Below are 17,692 nucleotides of genomic sequence, written 5' to 3' on the forward strand. Positions count from 1 at the left end.
GATCTTGCAGTGCCAGACGTGTTCCCCTGCTTAAGCCAGTACATATCCGGGCGCGTCTGAAGTTTGCTAGAGAGCATTTGGATGTTCCAGAAGAGTATTGGGAGAATGTCTTATGGTCAGATGAAACCAAAGTAGAACGGTTTGGTACAAACACAACTCGTTGTGTTTGGAGGAAAGTGTATGCTGAGTTGCATCCAAACAACACCATACCAACTGTGAAACATGGGGGTGGCAACATCATGCTTTGGGGCTGATTCTCTGCAAAGGGATTAGGACAACTGGTCCGTGTACATGAAAGAATGAATGGGGCCATGTATTGTGAGATTTTGAGTGCAAACCTCCTTCCATCAGCAAGGGCATTGAAGATGAAACGTGGCTGGGTCTTTCAGCATGACAATGATCCCAAGCACACTGCCAGGGCAACAAAGGCTTTGTAAGAAGCATTTCAAGGTCCTGGAGTGGCCTAGCCAGTCTCCAGATCTCCACCCCATTGAAAACCTTTGGAGGGAGTTGAAAGTCCATGTTGCCCGCCGACAGCCCCAAAACATCACTGCTCTAGAGGAGATCTGCATGGAGGAATGGGCCAACATACCAGCAACGGTGTGTGCCAACCTTGTGAAGACTTACAGAAAACGTTTGACCTCTGTCATTGTCAAAAAAGGATATATAACGAAGTATTGAGATGAACTTTTGTTATTGACCAAATACTTATTTTCCACCATTATTTGCAAATACATTCTTTAAAAATCAGACAATGTGATTTTTTTTTTTCTCATTTTGTCTCTCATAGTTGAGGTCCACCTATGATGTCAATTACAGGCCTCTCTCATCTTTTTAAGTGGGAGAACTTGCACTATTGGTGACTGACTAAATACTTTTTTTCCCCACTGTAAGTGAGTTGGACATTGCCTAGTTATGTTACACTAGCCCTGTCTATGTAGTACACATCAAAAGGAAAAATCAAGAGTATCTGTATCTGATTTAGAAAGAGACAGACAGAAGAATGAAAGAAAAGGAGAGAGAAAATGTCAGTGAGCAATAAGGCAGCTGGTGTTATGTACTGGGGGCTCACTGTGTGTATGTATTTATGTGTATGTGTGTGCGTATGTGTATGTGTGTGCCACCCTTCCTACTTGCCCTGTCAGAGTGTGTGTGGGCAAACTGGCATGATGTGCCCATTGGCTAAACGTCCAAATGTCCACCCCACCTCCCCCTCTCCACTGCCTTCCCTTTGTTTTTGTTTTTTTTGTTTTTTTTTCATGGGATCTCCTGGAAACTGCACCCCTCGAACTCAACACACAGACATGGTTAGAAGTGGGGTGGTGGGGGCTGAGCAGAGGGCTACAGCACAGCTTTTCTGTCCCCTTAAATCCCTTTCTTTCATGGGCAGCAGGGAGGTGACACTGGCTGACCAGTCTGCCAGCACTAGTTAGACACTATGCTACATTTCTCTCTCTCTCTCTCTCTCTCTCTCTCTCTATCTCTCTGTGTACACTACACAATGTTTTTTCCCCAGATGTACAATATGTACTGTTTTCTTTTTGATTTTGTTCAGTCTTCATTTCTTTTTTTTACCAACTTGCATGTTCTGAAGCTGTAGATGTTTAAGATCTCTTTAAGAGCTAGCATAGGCAAACCACAGGACACTGATGTGCATGACAGTGAGCTGAACCTAGTGAGCTGATCAGAATATTTTCACAGAAAAGCATGGGACACTGACCACCCAGTACATCCTGCTTACATGATACATACTTGTAGAGTATGTGAATCATAATGCCTTTCAAATAAATTAACATTATGTAAGTATATGTTACAGGTGTGGTGAGAAAGCATATCACAGGGCTGAACACTGTAGACATTCCTGAGACCTGACATTAGTGCATATTGCTTCGTGGTATGTATATGTGACAGCACTGAAAGAACTTCTCTGGTGTATGAGAAGTGCTGGCCTGACTGTGAAGGCTCAATGCTCAATCTCCTAGTCTGGGGACGTCATATGATGGAGAGGTTCTAACCTACAGATAGAAGTAAACTAATTGAATTGGATGGGAAACAGACTAGAAATCTAGACTAGAACGTATTTCAGCATTTTAGCTGCAGCTCATTTACTAAAGTGTTTGAGTTCTCACATTTGGTTTTGGTGACTTAAGTCGTTATTTCATGACAATATCAATAACAGGTCAACAAGTCTCCTCTCCTCACCGATCACATTGAGGTGGCCTGTGACCTCTTTAGAGCCAAAGCTGTTGGTGACCTCGCAGACGTAGTTGCCGGAGTCCTCAAGGCGCAGGTCACTGATGGTGAGTCCTGTGAGACGCCTGGTCCAGCGGGAATCTGCTGGCAGCGGCCTTCCATCCTTTAGCCAGCGTATGGTGGGATTGGGGTAGCCAGAAGCAATGCAGGGGAGCTCAATGCTGCGGCCCACCTGCACCTCACCTGACTGAAAGCTGTCCATTACTGAAGGTGGGGACTCTGTAGGGTCTGGAGATAAAAGAAAAGGAGAAAGTGAGAAAAAGAGTGAGACATACTGTTTGTTTAGATTGTGGGGGTGGGGGGTGGGGGTTCACCTACACATACGCATTATTCTAAAAAAAAAAAAAAGTGTCTTAACATAATACACACCTAGCACAGACAGGCGAGCTCCATTACTCTGTCTGGTCTCTCCACTGTATTTGTGCTTAGTGATGCAGCGGTAGGTAGAAAGGGCATCCTCTTTTTGCACATCTGATATGTAGAGGGCCCCGTACAATGTCAGGAAAAACCTGTTACCTGTGCACAAAGCAGAAAGAGGTCAAGAGTCACACCAGTACGTGCAAGCAGGCATTCGAACAGGAACCACACACAGATTCACATACTTGGAGACACACATTCTCAAAGAGCATTGCCAGATAGTAGCATATGGGTCTTTGAGAACTAGAATTAACCGCATATTGAACTCTATGTGTCAGAAAAGACAAAGAGAGTCAATATTTAATGTGCATGCTATTGTACCAGCATATTACTGTCAGGTGCATTTTACATCTGTGAGTGCTAGCTCTACTGTGATTTATATGTATGTCAATAAAAGCTGTAATTCACAACAGCAAAAAAACAGAGGTGTACATTTATTTTGCTTTAGTTGCTTTAGAAGAGTGGAAAAAGTCCTTATGTGAATACAAGGGTACATGCATGTTGGCTTATTTGCATCTAAATGTAAGATTTTTAGATGCTTAAACAAATTGATAAGGTTTTTCTATTTAATAATGCAAAGTCTATCACTGTCAATAAGGAGAGAGATGGCACTTAAAAAGTGAAGTTTGTAAATGAGTGTTACAGAGGAAAGAGAGTATGCACCACAGAGGACAATAACAACAACAGCAAAGTATGTCAGTGTGTGAGAGTAGTAAGGCATACTATGTGTCAGTGTGTCCCAGTTTCTTCTGGCTGGACATGTGAACTGGTCTTGCTTTGCAGTTATCAGGATAAACCCTGGATGGAAGTATCTCAGGTGTGTGTAACATGTGTGTAACGTCACCACTAAGCATACACACACACACACACACACACACACACACACACACAAATAAAGCTCCCTGACACATAGGAGAATATGTATGTAATTCTGTGCTGCCAGGGAATCCAGTGGTCTTTTAATGCTGAAACACAGAAGTAAACTAAATAGATATTACAATCTTTAATCCATGAGAAGAAAGAACCTGTAAGCTGTGGGACAAGTAAGGTGGTGTGTGTGTGTGTGTGTGTTCTCTCACTGTGCTGGTATGTGAAGGATTGCAATCGATACGCTTTATGGCTCTACTGCTCCATCCAAAGCAGATTTATTAAAGCAGAGAGGACAGGCTTTGCTCCCCAACACACACACAGACACTCCATCACTATAACAAGCGGCTCACACAAACTCCTACACGCAAGATGTATAGTTGTTGGCTATGCACACAAGTGTCTCAAAAAATAGTATATATATATATATATATATATATATATATATGTATAAAAAATGGGTGGGAGGTGTATGCATAAATGAGTAAGCATAACTGTGTACTGTGTGTGTGTGTGCTGCCTAAGCATGGGTATTGTTGTCATGCTGAGTGTTAGGCCTGGCAAACTGTAATTTGAGAGTCGGCCCTCGCTCCAACCTGCGTATTAAGTCTTACAGGATAATGTGCACTTGGCGACGTTAACCCTCGACAACATCAGCGCAAAGCTGTCACAATACTTCACTCAGCGATAGAGACAGGGGAAGGGGGGGCAGGGGGGTTAGGAAAGCAAGCAATGGAGGGAAAGGAGGAGTCGAGGAACGGAGGGAGAGAATGGAAGGGACAAATTAAAAGATGCTGCTACAAAGAGGTGGACATGTGGTATACAAATTGAGATCTGATTTTCTTGAAGACAGACAGCAGCTTCAAGGACAAAGAAAACACTTAGAGGTGAAATTAATGAGTTGACAAATCTTGCCCTTTCCTTCTTCAATGACTTCTACCATTTCCTCTAGGATGGTTTTTATAAACTTGTATCAGGAATCAGATGCATAAACTTTCACACTGTGTGCGTGTGTGCGTGAACGTGTGTATGTTGACAATGATTTCACTATAATGTAAAAGTGGTGAAGACAATTTTTTGTACTTTGTGCTCTAAATTGAACTTTGTAGTTTGTGGTATGGCTGCACAAAATACTAGTACCACAATTACATCAGCACATAACATTAAAAATGCAGTGGAAGGCATTGAAAAATACTTACAGATCATTTAGCTTTGCAGGATTAAACAAATTGGCTCTTAATTCATACAGTACATCAGTCACAGACAATATTCACCTGGAACTGTGGTTGACACTGCAAAAGGCAATATTGTGACAACACCGGCCCATGTACTACGCTACTGAAGCTTGTTTTAAAGTGTCTTATCCTTTATTTGGCTGTAACACTATGGAGATGTTGATTTTGAGCCGAATGTTAAGGGCAAGTAGAGTGGAAGGGGCAGCAGAGAGGTAGAGTGGGAGAGAGTGAAAGGGGGAGAGAGAGAGCAAGCATAAGAGAGCAAGAGACCATGCCCAGACAATTCCCACATCTCCTTGCAGAAAGCTCCATTTGGGATTGCAGATCAATTCTTGTCTGGTCTGCCTTTGCCTTGAGGTGTGTGAGGGTATTTGTGTATGTGTGCGTGTAAGGATTAGGAGGGGGGCATGTGAGGTCTGCCCTTTTAAACACACAAAACACACACACACACACACACACACACACACACACACACACACACACACACACACACACACAAACAGAGCTATGTTAGTCCAACAATCTGTGAAGTGGGCAGCCTGGGGCACCATGTCAGACAAAAAAGGAAGAAAAGCTGCAATTGGGACTTATGTGTTCAGCATTGCAGCCTTCTAGTCACATCTCACTCGGCAAATACATCGGATGGTCAGAGAACCTCACACACAGACACACACACACACAACAAGAACACTATAAAAAGTATAGAAAAGAGTGGGAAGTGTATATGAGTGTGGTTTGGGTGTGCTAGAATGACAGAAGGCCAATCTTTTTCTCTTTTTTTTCTCCCTCTATCTCTTTCTCTCTCTCTCTCACACACACACACACACACACACACAAACACACACTGCCATTTTAGTAGTATCAGTCAAGACAAAAAACAACAACAAATGAATATGCAGGAAAAACAAAATAAGGGAATAATACAAGAATGGGAGGGGTTGATGCAAAAATGCCAACATGCTAGGGTTTGAGGGGGTGTTAGGGTGGCTTGGAGGAGAAGGAGGGAGAGAGAGATAGAGATAGAGAGAGAAAGAGAGAGAGAGAGAGAGACACGGAGGCACAAAAATTACAAATATCTGACAGACTGGGATAAAAAGCAGAAAGACAGAGAGAGAGGGAACAGACAAGATGAGAAAGAACTAAAAGATAAAGAAGGGGAAAGCGTGGAAAGAGTGGTAGAGGGTGTTCGAGATGTAGAGAGCGAGAGAGCGCGGGGAAGGTTGTGGGTAGTGGAAAAAGATGGGTGTGGGTGTGGGCTGGCATTTCAGGGCTGCTGGAGCTCGGATTTGTTCTTGGAGCTCCCATGCAAATGACGCCGCCGCCGCAATGTTAACGAGGGTGGCATTTCAAACTGTTCGGCCCATTACTTATTAATGTTCTGCGTCTCTCCTCCCCCTGCTTCCTTTCCAGTCTCGCTCCACTTTTCTCTCGCTCACTCGCTGTTGCTAGGGCCCCTGCACTCACGTGACGTGGGTTAGGGGGCGCTGCAGTGGCATGCACACAGATGGAAAGAGAGAGAGAGAGAGAGAGAGAGAGAGAGAGAGAGAGAGAAAGAGAGAGAGAGAGAGAGAGAGAGAGAAAGAGAGAGAGAGCGAAATAGAGCGCAATAGAGGGGTGGCTGAAAAGCTTGCACATTAAACAGAGCGACTTCTTAATACTCATTTGTTCATTAACGCACAATCAAGCTCACAGGGTGAGCGTAAAGAGGCTGGCACACAGAGGCGTCTGGGCAATGACTCTGATTGGTTGAGCATAGGAGTGTGCGCCATTTCAGGGTGAAATATAGTATAGTAACGAAGGAGAGGTGACAAAAACAACAGAGCTGTGCCAGTCAAAGGACGGAGATGTAGAGAGAGAGAGAGAGAGAGAGAGAGAGAGAGAGAGAGAGAGAGAGAGAGAGAGAGAGAGAGAGAGAAAGAAAGAGAGAGAGAGAGAGAGAGAGAGAGAGAGAGAGAGAGAGAGAGAGAGCAAGAGACAGATGGATAATATTAAATAAAAACATGCTTCCAGCAAGACATAGAAGTGAAAGACAGAAAACGGCCTCTACCACTGAAGCAACACAGAAAGACCTAGACTAGCTTTACATAAGCAGCGTTCAATGTAGTTTTACTCAGCACTAATTCTCTTGGCTTAATAGGGAAGGCTGTTTAACTATGGAACAAAGGCGGATGCTAATGTGAAGGTCTGTGTGCTAGGTGACCTCAGTGTAAAGTATGCTATTAATACTACCTCTCATTAGGACACCATTTACCCACTCGGGAAATGCTATTTTCACTCATTCAGTTAAAGAAAATGCTTTCTCTCTCTTTCTTACTCGCACTTACTCTCTTTCTCTCTCACCTTCTCTTGAATTGAATTTGTCTCTGTCTCTTAACCACCTTTCTATAGTGAAGAGTCTACACACCCACTGTACATATGTACTTCTACAACAGTGTACATGCAAACATGTTAGTATTCACCTTCCAGCTCTGCACCCAGACTGGACTAATGACAGGGCATAGGGGGCAAGAGGAAAACAATGCAAACAAGTGCTAACATGGACAAAGACAAATGTGTGGCATAGCATCAGAATTTTAGTGCCCAGTCAATTAGTGCCCTTATTAATCTGCTTCTAATTCTACTGACATACATAAATAATCACACTTCCTCTATACACTACAGATGGCAAGAAAGACAGAGAAAGAGGGAAAGTAAGAGAGTAAAATATGTATGAATATCAATCATGGCTGGCAGATGATTCAACCATACTTGCATGTGGATCTAGGTAAAAGGTGTCAGCCCACATAATTGCATTTTGGTGCCCCACAAATAATGACATACCTCCCAAATGCCTATACTACGATTCATGATCAGTAAAATCTGATGTGCTATAAAAAGTGCTATAAAGTGCTATAAAAGTGCTATAATTCTTTATTATAAATTGATTTGATTGTTCAGTTCAAAACCTAATCAGGTTGCTCACTAATTTCTTTTCATTGCATCTGATGTTATTAGCATCAGTGTGAGTATCTGAATTGAGTCAAAGGTACACTGCGAAAAGCAGTCCTCATTTTTCCTTATTTGGCATAGACCACTGTAAAAATGTGCTACCACAAGCAGTAAACTAAACCACAGTTTTTGGTGTTCCACTGTTTACATGGTTGAATTGTTCCTACTTGAAAAAGTCTCACAGATCCAAGATTTAACAAAGTTGGTGTTAATGGAAGCTAAGATCTCTGACACGCAGACATGCAAACCTGTCCATGTCACACCAACAAACAAGTGTGGACATGGGCAGAATTAATATGCAAAAGTAATATTTTACATTTTACTGTGACATTTCACTGTGCAGTAACATAATCTAACAACAGTGACCTAAATACTGAGTAAGTATATGGATTAAGAGTATAAAAAGGAACTACATTTCTTTAGAATACAAGGAATTGACACTTCTATGTAATCAGGACTATTTTATAGTTTGGGACTATATTCCTTATAAATTTCCTTGTAGCTGATGGTGTTACATAAAAACTATAGCAGTAGCCTTCCCAAATGGCACTGGATAAGGATTCTGTAAACAAAACAACATTTGGAACATTTAGATAATTTAAAAAGGCTGTTACCACTGCTTTATTGTGTGCTACATTTAGTACACAACACAATTACAAACACCAAAGAAAAGTATTTCTGCTACCCTTTGCTTACCATAAGTGTGACTAAGAGAGAGCGAGAGACCTAATACCGCAAATAAAAGATACCTTTTGCCTTCAATAGTGTGACAACAGAATGATCAAATCAGAGCCTAGTACACCAAACATTTGAGGTATTTGGTGCTTCAAGCCACTTAATCTATTTTCTCTGTTTAAAGCGGTCTCCCTCTTTTTCTCATCTTGTCTTCTTCTCAATTTTTTTTCTCTTATTCCTCTCCCCTTTGACCCCTTGCTTCCCCTCCCTTTATCCTCATTACCCATCCAGCACTCCCTCAACCAATGTATCCCCTTCCTCTACACTCTCTCTCTTTCTCTCTCTCTCTCTCATTCGTGCAAAGCACTGGTTGGAGGAGAGTGGGTTTGCGGAGGACTAATGTGCTCATTAAAAAAGCATGCTTCACCGTCAAATGCCAGCTGCCGCTCTTTTCTCTCTTACCCTGTCTCTCTCCTTCTCTCTCTCTCTCTCCTTCTCTCTCTCTCACTCCTTTTCCTCATCCCCTACAATGTGAAGGTACCACCCTAATATTCTCCCTTCTCTTTTGAGAACCACCAAAAACAACAAAAAACAGGAAACACACCAGAGTGTATAAAAATGGAAGTGTGCGGGTGAAAATAGCCAGGAGGCAAAGGAGAAATTCGCTGTGCCTCGGTTTCTATCCTGCCTTTTCGTACTCCAGCCCAGTGATGGTTAAAGGCTTCTCCCACTTCCAGCTACCCTAATTAGACCGGCCATAAATATTCAAGGGAAAGCAATGTGGACGGTGGGAGTGCAAAGAGGAAGGGAGAACAAGGGCTGAAAAAAAGAAAACACAAGTACAGGAAGCAAAAGATTGGAGGGAAAGATGAAGGGAACGTAAATAGAAAGAGTTGGACTAAAGAGAAATAAACGAGGTATTCAGAAACTGTGGTTCATCCAAAATTGTATGCAACAAGACATTGTCACAACGAAAGATACACATCACAATATCTTGTTTTTTCTGAATTTTTCTCATCATCTGGAATGGGACACCCCAGCAAACCAGTAGTTGGTGTTTGGGTTTTAAATATGTATATCGCTGGTGTCCAATGACAACATATATCTCCATTTTTGTCCGTTTTTAGTTTTCTCCATTGTTTAAACCCTGTACACTGTGTAAATGCTTCTGAATGAAATACTAATGTAAATGTGGAATGTGGAATAAATTGTTTTCCAATAACTTACAATCCTTCTCAGGTAGAGTCGACATTTTGAAGGTAAACTGAGATACACTTGTCTAATATAATAGATAGTGAGTGGACACAGTGTTTAAACACTCCAGCAGGACCACTGTTTCTGATTCACTTATACCAGCCCAACACAAACTAACACACCACCACCATGTCAGTGTCTTTGCAGTACTGAATAATCCACCACCAAATAATAGGCTCTATGCTTGTCTGTCCAAGGGCAGCATGTCATAGATTGATGAAGATCTTGAGAGTAGGGTCAATGTGTTTATTGTAAGTGCACACAAGTGCACAAATCAAACCCAAAACACTACTTTTCTATACCTGAGTCTCTAGAGTGAGTCTCTGTGGTGGCTCCTGCTCCATGGCCGAGAGGCTATCTACTGGTTTTCATTTCTTAGCCGGGGGGCTAATGTCCTCTTTACTGGCTCTTGCTACTTTGCCGAGAGGCTTGTGCCTTCTCTACTGCTTTCACTGCTTATTTGGGAGGCTAACATCCTATCCACTAGCAATCGTTATTTAGCCAGGAGGCTTGTATTCTGTCTACTGGCTTTCACTGCCTAGCTGCGAGGTTAACGTCTTTTCTACATGGGATGCACGTCGGGCAAAAAAACGAACTGTGCAATGAACCAAGCCAGACGACGACTGGTCTGCATCCACGACTGTAGAAAAACATGGACAACGAAAAAGTGTAGCCACCACAGGTCTAATGCCTCTGCTGGCTGGTTGAAATATGATGTGTAGCTCCGCCCATCACCATATGTTTCAATGCCAAAACAGCCCATTTTCAATCTCATTTTTCTCCTCTAAACTGTCTTTCCATCTCCAGTGTTGAAGTCTAACATTTGTTTTTTTATTTTCCCCCAGAAATTCCCCATTTTTAAAAATGTTATTATTGCTATATTGTAAGAAGACAGGTTATACTTAGGAATTAAGTGATTGACAGCCTTGGCTAGAAGAGACCGCCTGCAGAACATGAGTTCTAGTTGAGCTGTTAGGCAAGTAAGTTAAAGTTAACTGTTAATTTCTGCTACATTTTAGACATTGACAGTCATGTTGTGTAACAGACACTCAAGCTGTAGTAGCTTCAGGACTGTAATTTGATGAAAACGTAAATCATTTTGTTAGAAAAATGTTTGTGAACCCACAGTAAGAAATAACCATTACTCTTGCTCCCTTTACGTGTGTGTTTTTTTCTGCTGAACGTTTAACAATGTTCGTCTTTTTGTACAAGTCAACCCGTTGCACAAATGCTGGCAATCCTGTCATTTTGTGATGTTTCAGCTAACTTGGTTAACAGTTGTGTTCTGTTTTTGTTATATTTCAACAAGTAGACTAGGCACTGATATTTATTTTGTTAAATCTAGCAAAGTAAATCTTCAGTAGTAAGTACTTCACCAAGTAATCTGAAGCATGAATGAAATATCTCCAGACAGAACTAATAAAGTTGATGTAAATGTTGATGTAATGTTGAGTGCGTGACCATATTTATCTGATAATTTTGGCCTCTTAGCAAGCTCGCGCTCAGGTTGCCCAAGGTTACCGTCCAGTTGACTTTGCAATACCATTTCCATTTTGTTTAGAATAAAAGGTATTGGAAGTAAATTTATTATGGATCATTACAATATTTTTTCTTTAAAAGTTCAGAGTAATCACAGTGAAAAAAAACTAATCCTATACTGATAATCGTTCTAAAATCGCATTGCAGCCCTCTGAATCGTAATGTAACTAAATTTACTGATACTACTATACTAACTGGCATACAATGCCAAAACATTAAAACAACCTTTTTGTTGTGGACTCTTTTTGTAAAGATGCTTCAGATTCTATGTAATAGTTTTTTTTTCTATTTACTATTTAAAATCAGCCTTATACAAGAAAAACAGAACTGAGGTTTGTTAGCATATTAGAGAGGTAGCTTATTTGGAATGCACACGGTCTTAAGGCTGATATTGAGATGGCTTACTGGACAGAACAGTTTCAATATCAGAAAAGAGTCCAGCGGGTTTCATCACTCACTGTAGCTCAACATCTATAGTAGGCAACTGTCAAAACAGTTCTACAATAAAATCTTTATGAAGGATGTGGTCTACAATGACTCAGGGCTTACTATGAATAATTTATTTATACAGTTCTGCAAATTCCACCAAATATTTAACTTTATTAGATATATAGCTGTAGCTTAGTGTTATGTCATTTTCATTATAATAAAAGTGCACTACTGTCAGACTGACTCCTTAACTACTGCTAAACCAGACTCATGTAACTGTGTTGTTGTCTGGTGTCAGAACGACCATGAGGCTACATTCATAGACTATGACCCTATGAAAAGCACTGTAGTTCAATTCTGTTATCACTTCTCACAAACACACACAAAAGAGGTTGTCAACATCCAAAAGCATTTGCAGCCCTTTTGTGACTCTTCCTCTGTTAAATAATAAAAGCTCATAGATAATTGATGTAGACATGACCCTTAAGAAGCAGAAATATGGAAATACTATCTAACAAGTCTCCGCAGTGAGCAAAAACAACATAAGCCAGTGTGAGCTTATTATCCGCAGCTAGGAAGAACAATAAATTTTTTTCTCTGATTTCAGATTAATCCATTAATTGATTTATTATCAATGATTTAACTGAAAAGTGATGGAGCAGTAGATTTGTTTGTCTGTGTGTGTGTGTGTGCTAGGTTGTGTGGGATTTGGCAGGCAGTGATTGATGTAGGCTTGGCTGGTGAATTTGACAGGCGTCTGCAGGCTACGTGTGTAGAGTGCATTCATGTGCGTACATGTGTATGCACGCACACACATACACACACACTTGCACATGCGCACGGACACACACACACACACACAGAGGTCATTCCCACACTAATCAATGCTGAGTCTCGCCAAGGAGAGTCTGGCATGGTCTACTCCCACACTTTAGAAAGAGCGCCAAAACGTTACTCATAGAGGACTACAAGTACCTTGAACACACCACCAGAGCAGTTAAGATACTTCTTGCCATCTTTATATTTAAGACCTGAATCTGCAATGTGCAGGATGTTTTAACACCTAGAATGTCATATAACATTTCAGTTTTAAAAGAAACAGAAAGTGTTTTTAGTTTTTTAAACAAACTTTGCTATTTCTGCATTTTTCTGTACAGTGTAGTAGCATTTAAATGATGGAACATAATATGTAAGATAATACATGAGGGGAAAAATGTGATAGGAACTATAAAGACAGATGTTGCCATGTGGCACTCGGGGTCCCCTCATCCAGGACCCAGGGGCCAAGAGAGAGAATAAGTGAGAACGAGACCGAGCGAGAGCGCGCATGAGAGAGAGAGATCCTCTCTGCATCACTGTCTCTTCTGCATCAGTGCCCTATGCTCTGCCCCAATTTACCCAATGTCACTATAATCAGTAAACAGCCGAGGGAAAACAGGGGGAGGGGAGAAAGAGAGAGTGGGAGAGAGGAGTGGCAAAGAGAGGAAAGAAAAGAAAAATTATGAATACTGATCATATGGTTTATTAGGAATACAAGTGCAAAAAGAAGTAATAACTAAAATTATCTAAGATGTTACAATATTACATGCATATGACCTGCTTTCTTGTGTTCCTTATATAATTCATTCATGTCTGGAAAATCATTTGTATATTTCTCCTTAAAACACAGAATATAAACACAGGACAATCAATAAGATTTATTTCTGAATTTCCACTGTGAGCTGTGAAAGCCAATCAGTTTGTGTTAAACCTGGAATCTCAAGGAGGAGTGTTTGCACTAGGTCACTCTTCCATACCATAGATCTTTCAGACATGTGAGTGCGTGTGTGAGAGAGGGAAAGAGCGAGAGAGGGAGTGGGAGTACAAACACAAATTGACTGTTAGGATTATAGGAGTAGTGCCACTGTCTCAGATGGCATCAGACAGGTATTGACCTGCTTGACCTGTGTTGCTATAATGTTCAATACATGATCCAGTAGAATGCCCATTATAAATAATATAGTTGAATGTGCCATATCATGTCGCTTCAACTATGGAAGTGAGGACAGAGTGAGGGGATAAAAGGGGGACGAGACTGGAGAAAAGACAGAGATGGAAAAAGGTGATGAAAAGAGGAAAGGAAAAAGAGGAAGGGGGAGGGAGAGTTCGGCTTCATAATTTATGAACCATGCACCATGTGCCTGGTGACATCTGCTGTGGCACGGCTAATGTGTGTTTCCCATCCCTCTCCTGAGATACACAAAACCACACAAACACACACACTCACTACGCAAATGAGGCCGACTCACATGCTCTTTGTGTTCAACAACGATATAAGCACCTATGACATTCAAGATGCATGCACAATCACACGAGGTCAAATCTGGTGTGTTAATGGGTGTGTGTAAGAGGGGGTGGGTGAGCAAGGCAGTTAAGCTGATTCCTCTAAAATGACAGACATTAACATTGCCATAAATCAAAATAATCAGACCTGCCCCCCTGCCCCAAATCACAAAACTGAAAAGGACGCTGAGTATTGTTTGTGGTGTACGACCACCTGACCACGTTACACTGACAACTACCAGGCACACACTAATATACACAGACAAAAAAAAGAGATAATAAAGAACAAGGAAATGACATTAAGAAGGAATATATAATAAAAGGGATGAGAGAAAGAAAATGTTCAGGGTATCAGAATATTCATCAGTGTGAAAAGGCAGGGCTAAGGGAGGGAGGAGAAATAGATTGAGGCAGGGGGTATTTCTTCATCTCCATATGCCACTCCCTCCCTCCATCTCTCCCTCCCTCTCTCCCCTTCCCTAGTCTATGCTCCCTCCTCCATCTCACCCCTTCTCCTTCCTGCTCTCTTTTTTGGCTCACGCATCAGGCCCTCATCATATATTTGAACTTACAGTGATCATCGGAGCATGGACATCTCCATAGAATTTGCCCAAAACTCATATTCATCCAGTACAAGCATTTAATGGTGTGGGAGCAAAATAATAGGATAAGACAGAAAGAGAAAGGATAGGGAGGAAGAGAGAAATGAGTAGGCAGAGAGGGAGGTAGGGAGAGAGGAAAAATATGACAGTACAGTGACAGAGTGGAGGAGAGGGAAGCACCGTTTCTGTGTGTGTGTGTGTGTGTGTGTGTGTGTGTGTGAGTGAGCACACGCACGCTGATGGGTTGGATTCATGTCCCCCGGCTCTAGCACACATTAGCTGCATTAAGTGAGCTGACAGGTCCCTCCCCATTACCCAGCCTGGTGGCATACACTGCACATAGCACACTGACAACCACACACACACCACAGAAACTCAGCACAAGCACACAGCAGCCTGTCTTTACTTGACAACTGAGCCTGACACTTATGAGGGTTACATACACAGGCACATTCCATTTCTTGCAATATATATATATATATATATATATATATATATATATATATATATATATATATGTGAAGCTAAAGAGTTTTACACTCAATTAAAACAGCATTCTGAGATACTCAAATGCAGAATGCAGTTCTACATCACAGTTTGTTTGTTTGTTAGATAAGTAAAAGATAAGTAAAATTTTATCAGTGTGTGTGGGTGCATATGTGTGTCTATGTGTGTGATTAGTATCATGGCCTGCTGCTGCATTATTGATTGGTGTCTTGTCTGGGGTTCAGGGTTAAAGACCCTCTGCTGCCCACTCCCTTCAATTATTCACCCTGGCCAACAACCACCTACTCCCACAGACACAGACACAACCACGAGAGAGAGAGAGACAGAGAGACAGAGAGAAAGAGAGAGAGAGAGAGAGAGAGAGAGAGAAAGAGAGAGAGAGAGAGAGAGAGAGAGAGAGAGAGAGAGAAAAGAGACAGAGATCAGATATGCAAATTCCAAAGATAACAAGATAACAAGACTTGTTATTAATGTTCAACCAAAAAGAAGGTTTAATTTCTGAGATTCTTCAGCATTAAAAAGTCACCCATTGATCAAAGAAATACCAATAATTGGACTGGACAATGCAAAGTTATGTGACTACACACATAGTGGTTTTTAAGTTTTTAAGGGGACAGTACACAAACACAGTAAGGAAAGTGCTTACAAAATAAAAAAATATATATATATTATAATCGTCATGCGCAAGATTATGTTGATCAGAAGTTCTAAATTTCTGTTTTAATTTTTTTCTGTTTTCAACTGCCCAGCCCTACTCTAGGTCATATGAAACATTTTGTTGATTTACTAAGTGAAAATAAAAGACCAAATATAAATATAAATGTAAAACGTTTTACATTCCTGACAATTATAACAATTCCCTTTTATTTTCCAAATTTATCATAGAAATCATATAAATGTATATGCATGTATTTATTTTATGTGCCATTACATTTGTACACACCAATGTAATGCTTTTTTTCTGTGATATATACTATCATGGCGCTTGACTAAACCCGGCCAATCAGAGCAGAGGTCATCAAATTATTCATTTGCACACCTAAAAAAGGCAAAACAGCCTCACACCTGTTCATTCTATGGCCAAATCATAGGGTTGTAAATCTGGGTATTTGTATATTGGGGTGTTTTCACTCTGACCAAAGTCACCTACTGTTGTGGCATACACATAATAAATAAACATAATAAACATATCATGGACATAAATATCATGGCAATATTGTGCTTTCAAAAAATTATTAAAAATGAAAAACTGTTCCTTTCCTGTTCCTGAGTGCAGAACATGCATCTTTAATAGAAAATAAGTTACTGTTGGTGTATACATTTTAAATATGTTTTTTTTCTGAAACAAAGAGATGATAGGTGTCCTGATGTGTCCCTCATACATAAGGTTGCACATTGACCAGGTGTGTTTTGTAACCATCAGCAAGCTTCAGGCAGAATTCTGGTTGGATATTTGACCACTCCTGGAATGTTTCCTGGAATGTTTCCTGGAATGTTTCAAAAGCTTGATGTTAGTATGGTTTACCCATTCAACCAACACTGTCCAATGGGAACACCTCAGTGTGTCCAAGTTTTAACTATCTAGATGATGGTTTGAGGTTATGCTGAAGAATTCCAAGAATCCTTCTTTATTCTTTATCTTCTTCATTACTTTATCATGTACCAGTTCCACCAGCAGCACAACAGCCCCAGATGTGTGTTTGAGGTTGAATGCTTACCTCTAAAATTACCTTATTGTGGCCAAACAACTTATTATTTGTCTAATCTGATAATAAAACATTCCTCCAAAAGACTTTTTCTTTGTCCATGTGGTCAGAGTCTGAAGGTATCGAAGGTCTTCTTTATTCGAAGATAGGCTCTCTATACATTGCAGTGTAAAACTAACTAGATTGTAGACAGTAAAACTTGTCTTTCAGGAGCTTCCAGTTTCTGATTCTTTGGTGGTTCCTGCGTTGGTTCTGAACCATACAAACCAATTTCCATTTAGCTAAGGTCGACAGTTTGGGTCTTACAAACTTTGACATCGTTGCTACACTTCCCAACAACTACTGTACTCTTGGGATCTGAAGTTGATTTAAAATGGCTTCAAGAGCCCCAGTCAGTCAATCATGATCAAGATGTGATTTGGCAAATTGAAAGACATTTCAGAACTTTCAGCACCAGAGAAGTAATAACTAAGTGGGTATTTTGACCCTGGAGGTATAATTTTGGCCCTGTTGATTTTCACAAAACTCCCAAAAATTCAACTTGCACATAATTCTTGTTGTGTTTTTTTTTCAAATAAATACATATGTTGTACACACAGAAAATGACAAAAAAAACAACAGTGCGTACATCTAAACACCAAGTTAAATACAAATACATTATGCTAAAGCTGCCCTAAAGAGGCTTGAGCCAGGGCCTTCACCCTCTATGCTCCCCAAGCGCAGCAGCGATGGCTGCCCACCGCTTCGGGCATTTTATACTTTTCCAGGAATTTTATAGTTTTTGGCATTAATTTGTCATAAAATGTGACCTGATCCTTGTCTGAGTCAAGTGCATTGACAAATATAATGTGCCTAAAATAATAACTCACAAAAATTCTGATCATTCATGTCTTCGTCA

At 40.7% G+C, this 17,692-nt stretch overlaps 1 protein-coding gene across 5 annotated transcripts in view; it reads right to left on the reverse strand.

The window, feature by feature from the left end:
* The window catches only part of dscaml1 (Down syndrome cell adhesion molecule like 1), a 97,500-nt gene that overhangs the window by 35,494 nt on the left and 44,314 nt on the right, over positions 1 to 17,692 (reverse strand). For all 5 annotated transcript variants that reach the window (XM_072690708.1, XM_072690707.1, XM_072690705.1 and 2 more), the window contains exons 4-5: positions 2,623 to 2,769; positions 2,203 to 2,481 (exon numbers count right to left, since the gene is read on the reverse strand). In XM_072690708.1, the coding sequence (XP_072546809.1) occupies positions 2,203 to 2,481; positions 2,623 to 2,769 (426 nt within the window). The remainder of the gene's footprint in view (positions 1 to 2,202; positions 2,482 to 2,622; positions 2,770 to 17,692) is intronic.

This window comes from Salminus brasiliensis, chromosome 11 (genome assembly GCF_030463535.1).
Source record: "Salminus brasiliensis chromosome 11, fSalBra1.hap2, whole genome shotgun sequence".
Taxonomy (NCBI): domain Eukaryota; kingdom Metazoa; phylum Chordata; class Actinopteri; order Characiformes; family Bryconidae; genus Salminus; species Salminus brasiliensis.